The following is a 17,922-nucleotide window of genomic DNA, read 5'->3' as shown; positions in this document are numbered from 1 at the left end:
GATCAGTTACAAAGCCAACGAACCATGCGTGTAATTTCTTTACAGATTCCCTTCATACGTGCAGGATTTGGCAGACAGCATCCCCAAATACACAGCTGCAATTTAACAACTTAAAAGAATAAACTGCACACCTTTGCAGGGAATACTTCAGTATTCCCTACAAAGGTGGGTTGGTTGACACACAGTAGGAATATTTCTAGGATTAGACTCTTGACACTGTGAATCTGGCTCATTTCTCTTTTATTTAGTGAATTGTAGTTTCCATTATGAAAGATCAGTATATAATAAGAAACTACTGGTGGAGAAATTACACCATGATTAAATTCTGATCGTTACCATGTAAAGCAAGATAGAGTACATATGTACATGGTCTAAAAACCAGACCATGAAGTCATGTGCTACAAACATGAGTGGTGTGGGGCATCTGAGATGCGGGATAAAGAGCTTTCTCTCTGGTGTTTACTTCATCAGAGCTTCCATGAAGCTTACCATATTTGTTTTTCCTTCAGGCAGCCCTCTAATGCTGGGTTGACAAGAGCAGTACAAGACTTAATGGGCCAAGACCTACCTGAGAGTCTTTCTTTATCTGACAGATTATGCGTTGTGATTGTCGACTAATGACTGTAATAGTCAGGAATGTGCTATTTACCAAACTGCTTTTCCAATATAACCTCGTGTAAGTTCATGTTAGTGAGCTGCCATTCCTGGATAAATCTTATGTGAGGATGTAGTCTACCTTAATTGAGTTAAAAGCCTTTGTTAGTCACTGATATGGCTAGTAACTACTCTCAGTTCCATATACATACAGTAAAGGATCAAAAGGTATCGGATATCTTTGAAGTCTGTTGACATACACATACACAAACCTCTGTGGGCCAGTAGTGGAGACGTGCTGTGACTGGTACCTGTCTCTAAAAGCTGGCCTCAGGGTGGTAAGTCCTGGCAAGGGTTTTCCCAAAACAGCTTTAGTTTTTACTTGATAAAAAAATCTCAAATGTCTGTGGTACAGACAACACCATTAATCTCTTAATTGACAAGTAGAAGAAATCAGGTTTAAAAAGGGAGCTATAAGGATACATTTAAAGGTGTACTTTTTTGCCCTTTAGCCAAGAGTTAGAGAAGATCATTGCCTTACTTATCTCTGTGTGCTGGTTTGTGATCCTAGCGCCGCCTATAAGTAGCAGCTCAAAAGGACAACTAGCACCTCAAAGCTTAACCCTTGTAAGTACAACATGTTAAAGGTTAATGAGTCAGCTTTACGTAGTCTGGTTAAACCAGATGTTTTAACCCAAGGCATCGGGAGACGCACTGTCAGTCCTGTAACTCCATGGAGGGTTGTAACTACCACCCCCAGCTGTCAAACAGATATACATGTGCTTCTGAATAGTACTTGCAGTGGTAATGAATCGGGGATGAAAGCGAAGCCTGTTCAAGAGGCATAGCCCTGGTGGTTTTACGACTATCTCACACCTCATCATTCACATGACAGAAGATGTCAAATCAGCCCCGTATTTCAAGGTTAGGTCCCATAAATGAATCCTACAACGAGTGATTCAGCAGCCCCTTCACATTTCGATAAACCTGCTATAAATCTAAAAGAAAAGGATATCTGCAGATGTCAAAATAAACACATGCACACATATGTACTGCTGAGCTTACAGTTGGATTTGACTGACAGAACCGGCTTGAGTATCGGTATTCATCACTAACTGCCCTTTTCTCAACTGTGGCTACCCTAAAGTACAAATGTGCACATGCACCACAGCGAAAGAGAAGCAAGTAAGTTTACAGGCGCCAGAGGAGTTGTGGGAGTTTTGTCTTTGGGTCTGTACAAATGTTCTGACTCACCATGTTTTGACTGGGATGAGGTGGTAAAAGCACATGCTGCTTTATATTTATGGAGTATTGTTTTGTGGAGTGGAAGCCAAGTCTGCAAGGAGATGCTTAAAAGAGAAAGTTTAATCTCTTTGGGGTTTTTGGGTTTTTTTGCATCTCTTTGATTTGCTAAGCGCTTGCTAGTGTGCGTGCAAAGTTTAGGTGTGTGTGTAGGTAAACGTGCATCAGAGCAGTGGAATGCTGTCGGTGTGTGCCCAGGGCCATCTCCAGGGATGATTTATAACGCTGTCAAAGTAGTTTCTCCTTCTTCTTCTCTGATCTCCACAGCAATACAAAACATTAGTAAAATACACCGTATCTCAGCATTCACTGACACACACCATTCTTCTACTGTAGCACCAGACAGCACAAAATGGGAGGAGGGGAGATACAGGAATGTGGGGACAGTTTGAATCATTGCCGTGTTACGAAAAGACGTTGTGACATAAAAACGTTTACTGTCAGTTCACGAATTTATCGCTTTTTTTGACAAATTGAATAGTTTATTGACAAGGCTTTCAAGATTTTAAAAAATATTCAAAAATTGGATGGTTTATTTCCCGGTTGTCTGCTTGAATATCCAAAGATGAACAAACAGAAAATTGTCTTATTTTGAAAGGCTGGATGATTCGTGCACTGATATATAGATTTAATGGTACTGCAGAACCAAAGTGGCCGATACTGTTCTGTACCTAAAAGTCTGGCACTCTCTTCTTTTCTCCCGTCCTACAAACTCGCAGTTTGTGTGCACCGTGATCGCCATCCTCCTCCATTACTTCTACATGTGCACCTTTGCCTGGATGTTCGTGGAGGGGCTGCATATCTACCGCATGCTGACCGAGCTGCGGAACATCAACTACGGTCACATGAGGTTCTACTACGCCATGGGCTGGGGCATACCGGCTATCATCACTGGTGAGTTACACTCACACATGTTCGCCAGGACAAGCAACAGTGCGATAGGAGATGGCAGATTGTCGGGAGACTCGTGTCATGACTCGTCTTTTCTGAAAAGGCTATGATCCCTGTGGGAAGATCGCTGAATGAGACAGCAGGAGAAACAATGAAAAGGAAATGGTTGTTACTTAGATGCTCACATTGTGTCAAAATGAGAAAAAAAGAAGGGCGTAAAAATAATATATATATAATTTAAACAATTTGTGTCATGTTTATATGTTTTCCTTCTGTCTGATTCCTCCTTTTAGGGCTACTCTTGTGTCACTTTTATAAAATTTGTTAAACACTTACCAGATGCTGTGTGATATAGTGATTTCGTCAGCACTGGATGCTTGGATTATGTTTTTGGAAGAGGCAAATAGATATATAAAATATATACGGAGGTCCAAATGTGACAAAATTAGTGAGCGATTATGATGTGTAACTGAAAAAAAGAATCCAAAATATTTTAATAATATAAAGTCAGACTGATTTGATCAAAATGTTATTTCTCCACTGTGTTTTCATTGTGTTTGTGTGTAGGTTTGGCAGTTGGCCTCGATCCTCAGGGTTATGGAAACCCAGATTTTTGTTGGCTTTCTGTCCATGACACACTCATCTGGAGCTTTGCAGGGCCCATCTTTGTAGTCGTGCTGGTATGTCCAATATCTCTTTTAACCCTTTAAGACTGGTGACGGGGATGCCCCGTTTTGCGTAACTATTTTTAAATCCCAGTAGAACTGCAACCACGTAAGCTAGCGCAATAATTTTTTTTGCATATCAAACCGGAGGAGTTGTACTTACATCTTGTACCATCAGTTTGTCCTAGGTCACGGTTTCCTTCCACATCCATTCCAGAAACACGCTTTGCCGATCCGATCAGTTGTTTGTAACACTTCCTATGTTGGAATAGACGTCAGCACGAACTATTGCATGTCCGCCATTACCTGCCCGAAACCGGAAGTGACATAATTTTCATGGAGAATGTAGTTGTTTTTTTCCTTCAGAACCTTATAAGGCTATATTGGTGTTTTTTAAAAGTCATGTTTGACTTTGTGCTTTCCTGTATCGTTTCTGGGATGCTTAGAACTCAAATTGCACTGCTGGAAATAGTTTATTTTGATGCACATGCTGTGTTTTTGCAAATTTGCATTATAATATTTATTTTTGTGTTTTCCTGTAGTATATAAAAATTGGTGTATCTCAAAAATAAAACTATGAAGACACTCAAAATAAGTTTCCTGTGGCTAGAAACTATTTCGTACAACTTTTTTGTATTTACAGTTTTGAGGGATAAACCTCTTAAATTTCTCTAACTAGAAATATATGTAATAACAACAAAAACGATTTTCAATTTTTTGTAGTTTATTGCACTTTTTTGCAATTTATGTAGTTACTATGGACTCAATGCATACATATCATTAAAATAATAAAAGACGCTAATTATGTCTCAATCAGCAGTTGAGTAAAAAGAGCTTTTCATAGATTTATTTATTTATATTCATATTAGTTCAAATTCTCCATATTTTCCTTCCCCTTACAGGTGAACATAGTGATCTTTGTTCTCGCTGCCAAGGCTTCCTGTGGTCGGAGACAGAAGGCTGTAGAGAAGTCAGGAGCTATGTAGGTTCCCACATCACATTAGCCATTTCACATACATCAAAGGATCCAGTTGCTACCTTGAGTTTGTCTTTTTATACCATTATTAAAACTTTTATGTTTCCCAACGCAGTCCTGCCCTACGTATGGCCTTCCTCCTTCTGGTGCTCATCAGTGCCACCTGGCTGCTCGGTCTAATGGCAGTCAACAGCAATGTAATGACTTTCCATTACCTGTTTGCTGTCTTCAGCTGCTTGCAGGTATCTGCTAACCCCACACTGAGCTCTGGATGCACAGATAATCCACACACACTTTTGAAAACAATTCACATTTGATTATTTACTCTCCTCAGCAATACATACATACGTTCTCCTGCTTTTTTTCAGGGAGTCTTCATTTTCTTGTTCCATGTGGTCTTCAACAAAGAGGTGAGGAAAAACCTCAAGAACATCTTCAAAGGAAAGAAGAGCATACAAGACGAGTCCAGCACCACAAGGGGCTCTTTGCTAACAGTAAGTGAACAAACATTTACTTTATATACATGCATATAGTAGGGATGGGAATCGAGAACCAGTTCTTGTGGAAAACCGGTTAGCAGTTGGCATGCCTGCCTACTGATCGCACTCATCAGTTGCACTCACACTACAATCAGCTGATTTCAGTTCAAGTATCAGAGGAGGAAAAAAGCGACTCAGTATAGAGCAGGAGTGTCCAACTCCAGGCTTCAAGGGCCGGTGTCCTACAGGTTTTAGATCTCACCCTGGGTCAACACACCTGAATCAAATTATTAGTTCATTACCAGGCCTCTGGTAATGTGGACATTTATTTTATTTTTGTTGCACTAAAGGACGAGATAAATGGTAAAGTGGAAAACTGCATCCAGGACAGAAACAACTGCATAATGCTGCTAACACAACTTCGGTTCTTTATAAGCATCTGCCGTCAGCATGCTGATGCTAAGCTAGCCAAGAACTTAGAGCGAAAGCTGAGTGAATCGCAACCCCAACAGCCAGACCCTTAACTTCAACAGGCAACAACGAGATGAGCAGTCAGGCTGCTCCCTTTCTACCTGTTCACGTTTCTAAAGCAGTGTCACTATGGAGATCGCTCTTTTGTGCTGGTTTACATCTTGGCTTTGTGCAGTCAGCTTTTTATTAGAGATGTGTGTCCTCATAAGAGATTTGTGTTGGTTTTTTTAAGTAATGGCTCCAACAAAGAGGGGAAGTACCTCAACAAACATTCAAACCACAGCATGCAATCCATTTGAATGAATGTCATTTCTTTATTGCTCCTTAGCAATGGTGGTTTCTCTCAAAATGGCGCCAATGAGAATCGATAAGTGATATCAATAATGGAATCGCTGAATTCTTCTCAATCCCCATCCCTATACATATATATCGATACATTTAAATATGTATCTTTAAGATTTCATCAAGTTATTCAACATTGTTTCTTATTTCTTTATATGCTCTTTTGTTTAATTTGGTTTTCGGTCACATAGCTCTTGTTTAAAATATAACCTTTGTTATATTCCTCCATCTTCAGCGCTCTCTCAACTGCAACAACATGTACACAGAGGACGGCGCAGTGTACCGTTCAGGCATTGGCGAGTCTACCGTCTCACTGGACAGGTCAGCCAAGAGCCGCAGTAGCTACCTGGCTTACACACTCAGGTACAACACGCTGACTGACTGCATGGCTTTTTGCACTCTGCTGTGTGATGAGCGTGTCTTGGTATTCCTTTCAGATTTCTTTCTTTGGTGCCCTTTTTGCATGTCTGAGATGCAGAAGTCTCACACTGACTAACACACCTTACTGCATCACACACACACACGCGCTGCATAAGTATACACACGCCCTGTCCACCCTTATTCTCCAAAGGTATCTTGTTTCTTACACCACATGCATTCTGCCACATATTGGCACCTTCTGCATGAAAATTTTACTGACATTTGCCAATGCATGGCCTGTTTGCAAAAAACTAAATGCACACAAATAGACATATATTCCTCCATATTACTGTGTTATTAAATTAGATGATTAGATTCTACTATTGCTTATGTGAAATTTGATGTGGTACAAGTAAATGCAAAATGCAGTTTTCAAATGATGAGTGGATTTATTAAGGGAAATAAGCCAAACCTAATAAAAGAAATCATGATTCAAAATCTGCCTTTTGTATTTACTCAATTTATCTTTGTCTGATATTAAAATTTCTTTGATCTAAAACATAAGCATGACAAATATACAAAAAATTAGACATAAATCTTTTTTCACACCACTGTAGGTGCTGCCAAAATGTGTAAAGCTTTCTTTTCTATTGTACTTCACGTTAGTTTTAAGCACAGAGGAGACAGAGTCCATGTGCTTTAGAGTTTATGTATAAGGAGCCCATTCTCACTCCTGAGATGTAATATACTGGGGATTTGTTGATTTCCATGAGAACGCAAAAGCCGACTTTCCGCGTTCCTATGCTACCCGCCGGATTGTGGATGAAATCCAGTAGAACGACGATCCCGTGGTAATAGACGTTCCAGCCATGTATTCCGGCCCTAACCCTAACCTTATCCCTAACCTTAACCACCACTTTAATGACGTTAGATAGTGTTTTACAAAACGATTTACAGTGGGGCAAAAAAGTATTTAGTCAGCCACCGATTGTGCAAGTTAACCCACTTAAAATGATGACAGAGGTCAGTAATTTGCACCAGAGGTACACTTCAACTGTGAGAGACAGAATGTGAAAGAAAAATCCATGAATCCACATGGTAGGATTTGTAAAGAATTTATTCGTAAATTAGGGTGGAAAATAAGTATTTGGTCACCTCAAACAAGGAAAATCTCTGGCTCTCACAGACCTGTAACGTCTTCTGTAAGAAGCTTTTCTGTCCCCCACTCGTTACCTGTATGAATGGCACCTGTTTGAACTCATCATCTGTATAAAAGACACCTGTCCACAGCCTCAAACAGTCAGACTCCAAACTCCGCCATGGCCAAGACCAAAGAGCTTTCGAAGGACACCAGGAAAAGTATTGTAGACCTGCACCAGACTGGAAAGAGTGAATCTACAATAGGCAAGCAGCTTGGTGTGAAAAAATCAACTGTGGGAGCAATCATCAGAAAATGGAAGACATACAAGACCACTGATAACCTCCCTCGATCTGGGGCTCCACGCAAGATTTCATCCCGTGGGGTCAAAATGATCATGAGAACGGTGAGCAAAGATCCCAGAACCACACGGGGGGACCTGGTGAATGACCTGCAGAGAGCTGGGACCAAAGTAACAAAGGTCACCATCAGTAACACACTACAACGGCAAGGAATCAAATCCCGCAGTGCCAGACGTGTTCCGCTGCTGAAGCCAGTGCATGTCCAGGCCCGTCTGAAGTTTGCCAGAGAGCACATGGATGATACAGCAGAGGATTGGGAGAATGTCATGTGGTCAGATGAAACCAAAGTAGAACTTTTTGGTATAAACTCAACTCGTCGTGTTTGGAGGAAGAAGAATACTGAGTTGCATCCCAAGAACACCATACCTACTGTGAAGCATGGGGGTGGAAACATCATGCTATGGGGCTGTTTTTCTGCCAAGGGGACAGGACGACTGATCCGTGTTAAGGACAGAATGAATGGGGCCATGTATCGTGAGATTTTGAGCCAAAACCTCCTTCCATCAGTGAGAACTTTGAAGATGAAACGAGGCTGGGTCTTCCAACATGACAATGATCCAAAACACACCACCCGGGCAACAAAGGAGTGGCTCCGTAAGAAGCATTTGAAAGTCCTGGAGTGGCCTAGCCAGTCTCCAGACCTCAACCCCATAGAAAATCTGTGGCGGGAGTTGAAAGTCCGTGTTGCTCGGCGACAGCCCCAAAACATCACTGCTCTCGAGAAGATCTGCATGGAGGAATGGGCCAAAATACCAGCTACTGTGTGTGCAAACCTGGTAAAGACCTATAGTAAACGTTTGACCTCTGTTATTGCCAACAAAGGTTATGTTACAAAGCATTGAGTTGTATTTTTGTTATTGACCAAATACTTATTTTCCACCCTAATTTACGAATAAATTCTTTACAAATCCTACCATGTGGATTCATGGATTTTTTTTTTCACATTCTGTCTCTCACAGTTGAAGTGCACCTCTGGTGCAAATTACTGACCTCTGTCATCATTTTAGGTGGGGGAACTTGCACAATCGGTGGCTGACTAAATACTTTTTTGCCCCACTGTAAGTAAAACGTACATGTGTGGATTCATTCCAAACGGTTCTCATGTTTCATCAATCTCATAATATGGGGACGTGTTCGGTGCCCAGAAGCGTAATATACTGAAGATTTGTCACCTGGCGCTTTGGGAGTGAGAACATGTTGGTATAAGATGATAAGACTGAATGAAATTTAATCTCAAAATTTAACCGTCACGGTGTTCTTGCCAACTCCATTAGTTTTACATATGTTGCTAAAGTAACACCGGTTTAGCTAGTAAAATTTTAGCTTGGTATTTCTAAATACATGCGTTATTGCAATGTTCTGCAGTTGAAATTTGCTGGAAATTATTGTACTTCAAACTGAACTTACTAAAGACATAACATTAATACATCACAATAATAATTATATAGCTTTGTGGTCCAAGCTAGCTACAGACTACTAGCATGTTTGATCTTGAGCAGTACAGCTAAATCAGAAAGCTAAGTTTGACTGTGTGACAGGTGTGTTCTTGATATATCTATAAAGGTTGACATTGAAAGATGAATCTGCGCCAAAATATAGATGTTTGTCATCTTAAGCTAATCTCCCCTCTTCTACAAGCTGTATCTGTTCAGTGTTCACTGACATGCTTTCATTACAGTAGGCTTGTGTTTCATATACCTGGTGTTTTTAAGCGCTTTACAGTATCACACTTTCGTCTGACTGTACGCCTAGCCCGTAAAGCTGTCATCTGGGTAATAAGAGCTGACTCTAGGGTCAATAAGAGTAGTAACGCTGTGGGGGAAGAAATGTGGCGAGCTGTCTGTAGGTGACGCGTAGAAAGAAGCAGATAAGAGAGCAAAAAGTGGGGAAACTATAAAGAGACGAAGAGGAGAAAAATAATGGAGAGATGTGGAAAGAAAAAAGCAGAAACGAAGGGGGGATGGAATTATACCTGTTGAGGTAGGAATGTAATGTAGACGTGCATACCTCTTCCCTGGAGCTGTTGGCACGTCTTCAGCTGCTTCCAGAAGCTTCTCTTAGATCAGCCATCAGACAGGTCAGAGTCTCTAGTAGCAGTTTTTGCCCTCCAGCCAAGTTCTCATTCCAACCTGGAATAAACGGCTTCAGACAGAGAGGACGGGAGAGGAGAGAAAAACGTAACCCATTTGTCATTTTGATCCATTAAATGATTACTAAACATGCTAAAATTCTGAATTCTTGCAATAATTATACCACGACCGGTAACTGATGAAGAGAGGGTAAACCTGTATTCGATTTTTTTCAGTATTAATGATCAAGCTGGGACTTTCTGACATTAGACAAACAGCAGCACACACAAACTAAATGTCATATTCGCTTTGTCTGTGTCAAGGCAATCAACAGTACCAGATGTTTTGTAATGAGAGATGTCTGCTGCATCAGCTGTTAAACATCAGTTGTGTAAAACCACAAGTTGGGGCTTGAATTAACTTCCAGCAATGATGTACTTCCCCTCTGTGTCTCCTCTAAATCTACACCTCTGTTCATCTGCTCCTGTTTCTCTCTTGCCTGCCTATGCCGTCCTTGGTTTTTCTAGGGAGGAGTCTGGTCAGAAGCCCAGTGGCTCTTCAGGAACAGCTAAAGGCCACACGGACCTGGATGGACCTCTGTTCCATAGAAATGGCACCAAAGGAGATGGTAAGCTTTTTATATTGAATTGCATTTCCAATGTTTCATTTCCAGGTCTGTTTTACTGATGTACTGTATTTGTTCACTGGTCTGTTTCGCCATCATTTCTTCAATTAGACTCTGACTCAGACAGCGAGCTTTCAGTAGATGAACACAGCTCCTCCTATGCCTCCTCCCACTCCTCCGACAGCGAGGATAATGATATTGATGTCAAGCCAAAGTGGAACAACGAGAGGCCTCTTCACAGCACTCCAAAAGGTAAATGCACAAGTCTCTTAAAGTTACAGTGTGTAAAATTCTCCCCACTACAGATTGCAGAAGATTCAGTTGATTGCAGATTACTGTCAGCTGAGTTCTGTTACATCGGCAATAAATTGGGAAATAAAAATTAGATGTGGTTAATTATATATTTTGCAGTAATACGTTTTTACCCCTTGTCACCTTAAAACCATCTGTAGTGTACAAAGTAACTGTGTAGGCTGTCAGTTAGTCTATTGTTTACCTCAGCTGTCAATGCAGGGTGAAAAGTGTCCACATTTATTTTCTCTGAGCAAGACTGTAAAACTTTTTGAAAGGAGTCTGATATAAATCAGTGAAGTTCACTTTTGTCCAACGACAGTGATACTGAGGTGAGTTTTTGAGGATTTTTGAGCAACTTTTCTGTTGGTAAGTGATGCTGTTAGCCTCTGTTAGCTCCTCTTAGCCTCTGTTAGCTCCTCTTAGCCTCTGTTAGCTGCTGTTAGCTGGCACTTGTGAAACTCTCTTTGAAGTACATGTAACTTGGACACAAATAAGCTTGCGTATTTTATGACATTTTGTGAGAACTAGTTTGCTTTCACTTTAATAATTTAATAATTTATGAGCATTCTTCATTGTTATAGGAGGGCAAACCCAAAAGTAAGGGCTCCTATTATTTTAGAAATACAAACAACAGCTTATTTTCCATAATATTTACATCATTTTAAATTTTAAAGGCTTGTTTATTTTTCTACATAATGGCTATTTCGGTCTATAAATTTTTGTAGACTCTGTGACAGTTATACAATGCCCATGTCATACCCGCTAGCCGCCGCCACAGAATCGCCTTCCGGACAAATGTTCTTTCAACTTTGGGAACAGGTCGTACTCACTGGGTGCGAAGTCTGGACTGTAGGGTGGGTGGGTGATGAAGTTCCAACCAAAGTTTTGCAGGAGATGTTACAGTTTGAGCAAACCGTCACGCGGTGTTGTGGAGAATGCTTACGCACAGTGCGCATCTGTGTTTTGGGACCAAAAGGTGGTATTGTTGGTTTACTTCCTGCCTGTTGGGACCACAATACATGCTGACAGGTACTGGGAAAATCTGAGAAGGGCATTTCAGAACCAGAGAAGATGAATGCTGAGCAAGGGCGTAAGTATTCTCCACAACACCACGCGTCCACACGTTGCTCAAACTGTCGCTCTCCTGCAAAACTTTGGTTGGAACTTCATCACCCACCCCACCCTACAAGGGTATGACTGCCGCAGCGTTTACAAAAATGCATCGACCGAAACAGCGATTATTTATAGAAATAAATAAGTCTTCAAGCTTTAAAATTAGGTAAATATTATGGAAAATAAATGGTTGTTTGTATTTCTAAAATAATAGGAGACCTTACTTTTGGGATTGCCCTCGTAGAATTGTTTTTTTCTGTTAAATTATCAAAAAATGATCGACTGTGCCTTTAAGATATCATCTTTTTGCTCTAATGAACACTTTTTCTTCATATGATGTTGAATTAAATTGAAGTTTTCTCTTCCCTTCTCAGCAGGGCAATCAACATCTAATCACGTGAAGCCTTACTGGCCAACAGATGCCATTACAGCCAGTGACAGCGAGGACCCCGGTGGGACAGAGAGGCTGAGGGTGGAGACCAAGGTGAACGTGGAGCTGCACCCAGAGAACAAGCTCAACCACGTTGGTGAAAGAGAGAGGGAGGCTCTGCAGGAGAGAGAGAGACAGACTCCTACCAGTATGAAAGACTCAGCGCCTGCCAGTCAGCCTAACAGCAACCACCAGCCAGAGCAGAGAAAAGGTGAGGGGAGAAGTGTTTAGAGCCGATCTGAATCGACTTTATGTCACGCCTGCTCACACAAATCACTCGTCTCACTCAGGCATCTTGAAGAATAAGATCAGCTACCCTCCTCCGCTGACCGACAAGAACATGAAGAATCGTCTGAGGGAGAAGCTGAGCGACTACAACTCGCCCACCATCACCTCCCCTCCCCCCAACAACAACAACACCACCTCCCCAGCCCCTCCCTCCGTCAACATCATGACCCCGTCGTCCCGGACGCCTTCGTTGGAAGCCAACGAAGGAAGCCGACTCGGCAACCACGAGAGCGGCTCCCCCATCAAACCGCCTGTCGCCCCACGACCTCAGATTCCTCCAGGGGGTATCTACCGGGAGACAAATGGCGGAGTTGCCATGCACTTGAAGTCTGGGACGGTCAACGGAGGCAATGAGTCAGACTCAGAGTAAGAAAAGAATACTGCTTGTTTTTAGCACTAATGGCAACAGTAGTGACTAATACATGCAGTTCCAGGGGAAACTGCAGTGTGATTTCTGGAAGTTGCTGCAGACTCCCCGTGACTGTAGACGCTTGCAAGTTTTACAGAACTGCCGAGGTGCTGCCATGACAGTTTTACACAAACGAGTGTGGCCCTATTGTGACTGACATTTTAAATGTGGAGCACTTTGTCTAACCCCCTAGAAATTGATGTTGAGCAGTTTTCTACAGTGCACCCTTACGCCTCAAGTATGTGAAACTGAGAGGTCTCACTAACGGTGCCGCTCAGTACACCTGAGCGTGTGTCCAACAAATAAAAGATTCGAAATCAGTTTAACAGTGTTCGTAGAAGTTTAAAAACCTTGCAAGCAAGCACTATTTACAGTTAAATGAGCAACAATCAAGCTGATCACAGTGCCAACTAATGCAATATTGCATGCATCATAAAGGCTTTGTTGTTGCGAGTAAGTTGAGAAAACTGATGGCACCCTTATGTCCAGTATAACTGGGATAAAGCTATCCTGGTTTTTAAACTGTAAATGTGTTAACAATCCTCTTAATGACTATATTCCTTTAACTCGAGCATGAAATACTGCGACCATCCTGATTAAATGCTGCATGAGGACCCTCCCGCATCCCTGCACTCATTTTACCTTGCATGTTCCCCTCTTTTCTTTCTCTTTGCATCCCCCTCCCTCTCCTCTCCCTCCTGTCCTTTTGTTCCCCTCTGTTAACAGTGGCAGTAACGAGACTTCGATCTGACCTGTTAGGCAAACCCAGACCAGCCTGCCTTTATGAGAGGAGGAGCTAAACAACCTGCCAGGTCGGGGCTGAGGGGACCAAGAGTCGAGGAACATGAAAGGAAAAGTTGCAAGATGGAGAGGTGTTAAAGGATGGATGAAGAGAAGCCTGATCCTGTCAGCATCGCCGCTCCCGTCATGTTTCCTTTCTCGGGCGAGCAGTATTAATTGCAGACGTTAGGACTGCCTTAGATGAGAAAATAAGCAGAGATGTGAGCGATAACAAAGGGAACGCTGTGCTGGACTGTGTAAAGACACAGTTGAGCCACGTGTGCCAAAACCACTAATGGAAATCATTAGGAAGAGTCGGAAGATGAAGAATGACACCCAGAATGCATTGTGGGCCCTAACATGAAGCTCTTCTCTAGTGTTGGCGAGGAGCACATCAATATGTTCTGTTTCTTTAGGTGAAGTTAGCAAAGTGTCAGATGTAATAATCACTGTTCACGAACCTCTAAAGGCTGGTACCGTCACAGTTGTAATCCAAAATGATTTCAAAGACTGCAGGTCCCTCAGATGTCTGACACAGTTCATGCTGGGCAGAGCTATGAAACACAAAGTGCTCTTCTTTTTTGTTTTAATTAAAGAAAGGCTTCCACAGCCTCTCGGTGCAGTGTATTTAGAGTGTAAGTAACATGTAGATAATTTTAAAAAGTGAAGAAGAAATGATCTATTTTCTATGTCAGTTTTAGCAAGAACGCAGTAGTGAAAAAAAAGAACAAATCACATCGTACGCCGGTCTAACAGTCAGAGAACAACAAATATGCGCCGCGTGCCTTCATGCTGCATCGAGGCCTTACAAGCTCACACAATACTGTAAAAGGCTACAGTGGACTTCCACTCTACGGCGGTGCATTCACAGGCTGCTGCTGTTGTGTTTGAGTGCATGCACACACGCAAGAGTACGGTGTAAATGAACTTTAATTATGTGGAATGAAGAGGAATTCCTCCTCTGCTGAAAACTCAGCTTTGCAGTTGGAGCACTGTGAACCTGAAGCCTTGTTTTCCAGTGTTTGTCGAGCCTGTTTATCCAATGCAAGACACACTCCTGGTTACCAAAGTCATGAGATCTGGTGAATAAGCAGATTAGAGTTGGCCGTCAGCTCGGTTTAACTCCATTTTAGTGCAGAATCTTTAAAATAAAATAAAAAAAAGCCATTTGTTGATCTTTCGTAGTGTAAAAGTAAGAAACAGACTAAGCGGGTCTGTTCAGAAATTGCGTAATTGATGCTGCCTTTTAATCGCTAAGTTTTCAAATGTGGGTTAAAACTCAAAATGACAGCAGCTCTGAAGCATTATGCAGCTAGTAAAAGGTCATTTTACAATGTACAGTCGCTAAATGCCTTTGTACCTTACATCCTGTACACGCCCAGTGTTTTGCCCTTATGTAATCAATGCTGTTGATAAGATGTGTGTTTTTGTATAATCTGAGACACTGGAAATGTTTTGTAACATAATGTATATTTATTTTTTATGGTTTTGAGACACTGGAAAGAAACAAAAAAAGATTGTATGACTGTAAAATTAAAAAGCAATGACATGATGAATTTTTAAATTGCGTTGTCTTAGCGTGTCTGTTTGACGGAAGGGAGCATGGCTGGTTCAAACATGTGCACCAGTCAAGCAAATGTGGTAACATCAACGTTTAGCGGTTTAACAAATGATGAGTAACACAAACTGGAAGTTACTCATTTCATAGTTCTACACTTAGGTTTAAGGTCTGAGCTCCCAGTTTTACGCACATTTGTATGACATGATATATTCTTGCTGGCCACTTTATTAGTTCCACCATGCTAGTACCAGGTTGGGCTCCCTTTCACTTACAGATTCATCATTCCTCAGAGGTTTTAGTCTATATTAACATGACAGCGTCACACAGTTTCTGCAGATTTCTTGGCTACACATCCATGATGCCACCACATCCCAAAGGTGTTCTATTGGGTTGAAAACTGATGACTGTGGAGGCCAACAAAGTACAGTGTGTTCATCGTTGTGCTCAAGAAACCAGTTTGACATGATTTCAGCTTTGCGGCATGGTGCCTTATCCTGCTGGAAGCAGCATGGACTACAGAGAGCTAAAGAGCCCAAGGAATGCCAGAAAATGTCCCCCACACCATTACGCCACGATTACTAGCCTAAACTGTTGATGCAAGGCAGGATGAATCAATTTTTTCATGATGTTTATGCCAATTATGACGATTTCTGTTGCAGCAAAAATCGAGACAATTCGGACCAGGCAATGTTTATCCAATCGTTATCTAAGGAGCTTGGAAAGAAAAGTGTCTGGACTTCTTTAAGTTGCTTGAAGACGTTTCACCTTTCATCCGAGGAGCTTCTTCAGTTCTAGGGTCAAAAGGTCACTCTTTCGAGGATGTCAAAGTTGACATTTGGCTCATGTGATTAGGTAGTGGATCTTTCTTTCTGATCTTTCTTTCCAAGCTCCTTAGACTACGATGACCTGGATGACTGAGAACCTTCACAGACATCCAATCGTTATCTTCTATTGACCAAAAGTTTTGAGGCCACGCACATGACGCATTGTGAGTTCAGAGATGCTCTTCTGCGTACCTTAGTTAGCATGTTAGTCTGTTTGTGTTACTATTGCTTTCATTTCAGCTCAAAGCAGTCTTTCCATTCTCCTCTGACATCAACAAAGGAGGCAGACCTCCTTTTCGGGCATTCTCCGTAAACCTTAGAGATGGTTGTGTGACGGGAAAATCCCAACAGATCAGCAGTTTCTGAAACAAACCAACAACCACGCCCTTTCTTCCCCACTCCGATGCTCAGAGTGAACTTCACCAGATTGTCCATTGAGTTGGTGCCATGTCATTAGCTCATCATTATTATTACGGCAGATTATATCGGTAAGGAAGCTGAATAAATATTAACGTATAATTTATGGTGAAGCGGTGGGATTTGATAAGTTTGCACTTCTTCCCACTCATTTTCCATATGTTACTGAATAAGAAGAGGTGAAGCGATATTGAAATGTGTTCTGCTTTAGTTTAGCATTATTTTTCTCTTTATTGCTAAATGAAATTCTCTATATTGTTTACATGATCAAAATAACAAAGAAACAAACAAGATATTCACATAAACATGTGATTGAACAGGTTTGCTTAATAAAATGGCCACAAGTGAATCTTACTCATACTTAGTTCTCAGGTTGTTCTTGATAAATGACTTTCACTGTAAAGCCCTGTACTAAGCTTCTTTGGGTTCCTCTAAAGATGCACTGCTTTGGCTTTCCAAGGCTGATGGCCATCCCCACAAGATTAGGAGACTTAGAACAAAGAACTGAGTCTGATAGGACCGTTAATGATGCTTTCGGTTAAACTATGTGAGACTTAAGTGAATTACAGCTGTAAGGTGTGGAGTCCCTCTGTCTTCTTCGCATGTCTAACCTCAGCTGACTCATGTGACAGATGTTTGCAGGGCTTTTTTTTTTCGTTACATTTTTTATTTTATTTTTGAGGATCAGATGCCACATCAGGGTCTGGGAACAGGCAGCTGTGCTACGTCCGTGACACAAACCCTTGCACATAAAGTCGCTGCCACTGGGTATTGCTGAGGAAATGAATGTAAACAGGCACACAGAAAGGTAAGATGGCAGGGTCATGTTTCACAAGCCTATTGGGTGGTTAGGTGTTATAGCAACTGAAGCCAGGCCTCCCCTCAGGTGAAAAAGATAAAGTAAGTAGCTGGAACAGAGGTAGCCTGTCAAAATATGATGTGTGGTGGGATTAGATGGCTCAGTCGTGAAACCTGTACACATTAAGTGTACAGTGACAACACTTTGTCTGTGTTTATGATCTTTATTACATTAACTTCCTCGGTTGTAATTATTTTGTCAAAACAGGAATCATTTTGTCAGGTGGCCTGTATTTCACTTTGAGAAAAACCAAACCAAAAACCTCCAACTTAAACCTGAGAAGTTGGGTAGGCACATTCAACTGGCCTTGGAGCTCTTTCAGAGTCACCCTCTACCCTCTTCTTTATCTCTGTCCCATCACAGCCACTCAAACTAAATAATTCACACTCGTGAGAACTAAAGCTGGCATCCTGCAGGAGTCCATGAGCAGGATACAACCAGGCAGGAGAAAAAGAGCAGTTAACTAATACAACTGTGCCCTCTATTGGTAGACTGTGATAGTGAGTTTTGTTCTTCAGTAATCCAACTTGTGAGGGGAAAGTGTAAGTTTTCACTTCATATAAATTTGTTTGTTTTTTTGGTGCCTGTCCTGTTCAGCTATCAGAATTGTTGTCTGAAGGGCAGGAAAGATGCCCAATGGATTTATTTTTTCAAGTGGTCCACTTGATTGATC

At 41.6% G+C, this 17,922-nt stretch overlaps 1 protein-coding gene across 5 annotated transcripts in view; it reads left to right on the top strand.

Annotated features, from left to right (window-relative positions):
* celsr1a (cadherin EGF LAG seven-pass G-type receptor 1a) overlaps nt 1–15,152 on the top strand; it is a 96,223-nt gene extending 81,071 nt beyond the window's left edge. For 2 of the 5 annotated variants that reach the window (XM_080291965.1, XM_026146100.2), the window contains exons 26-36: nt 2,616–2,790; nt 3,355–3,467; nt 4,355–4,434; nt 4,544–4,670; nt 4,797–4,922; nt 5,956–6,083; nt 10,177–10,277; nt 10,386–10,526; nt 12,056–12,322; nt 12,402–12,765; nt 13,568–15,152. In XM_080291965.1, coding sequence (XP_080148091.1) covers nt 2,616–2,790; nt 3,355–3,467; nt 4,355–4,434; nt 4,544–4,670; nt 4,797–4,922; nt 5,956–6,083; nt 10,177–10,277; nt 10,386–10,526; nt 12,056–12,322; nt 12,402–12,765; nt 13,568–13,595 — 1,650 coding nt within the window. In that variant the 3' untranslated portion in view covers nt 13,596–15,152. Of the gene's footprint in view, nt 1–2,615; nt 2,791–3,354; nt 3,468–4,354; nt 4,435–4,543; nt 4,671–4,796; nt 4,923–5,955; nt 6,084–10,176; nt 10,278–10,385; nt 10,527–12,055; nt 12,323–12,401; nt 12,766–13,534 lie in introns of all 5 variants that reach the window. The other 3 variants (XM_080291967.1, XM_080291966.1, XM_080291964.1) reach the window with 3 other exon arrangements.
* The last annotated feature ends 2,770 nt before the right edge of the window (nt 15,153–17,922 follow it).

The sequence above is a fragment of the Astatotilapia calliptera genome, chromosome 17, assembly GCF_964374335.1.
Source record: "Astatotilapia calliptera chromosome 17, fAstCal68.1, whole genome shotgun sequence".
Classification (NCBI taxonomy): domain Eukaryota; kingdom Metazoa; phylum Chordata; class Actinopteri; order Cichliformes; family Cichlidae; genus Astatotilapia; species Astatotilapia calliptera.
Note: the sequence above shows the minus strand (reverse complement) of the source record. Positions and strands in the feature narration are given on the sequence as shown.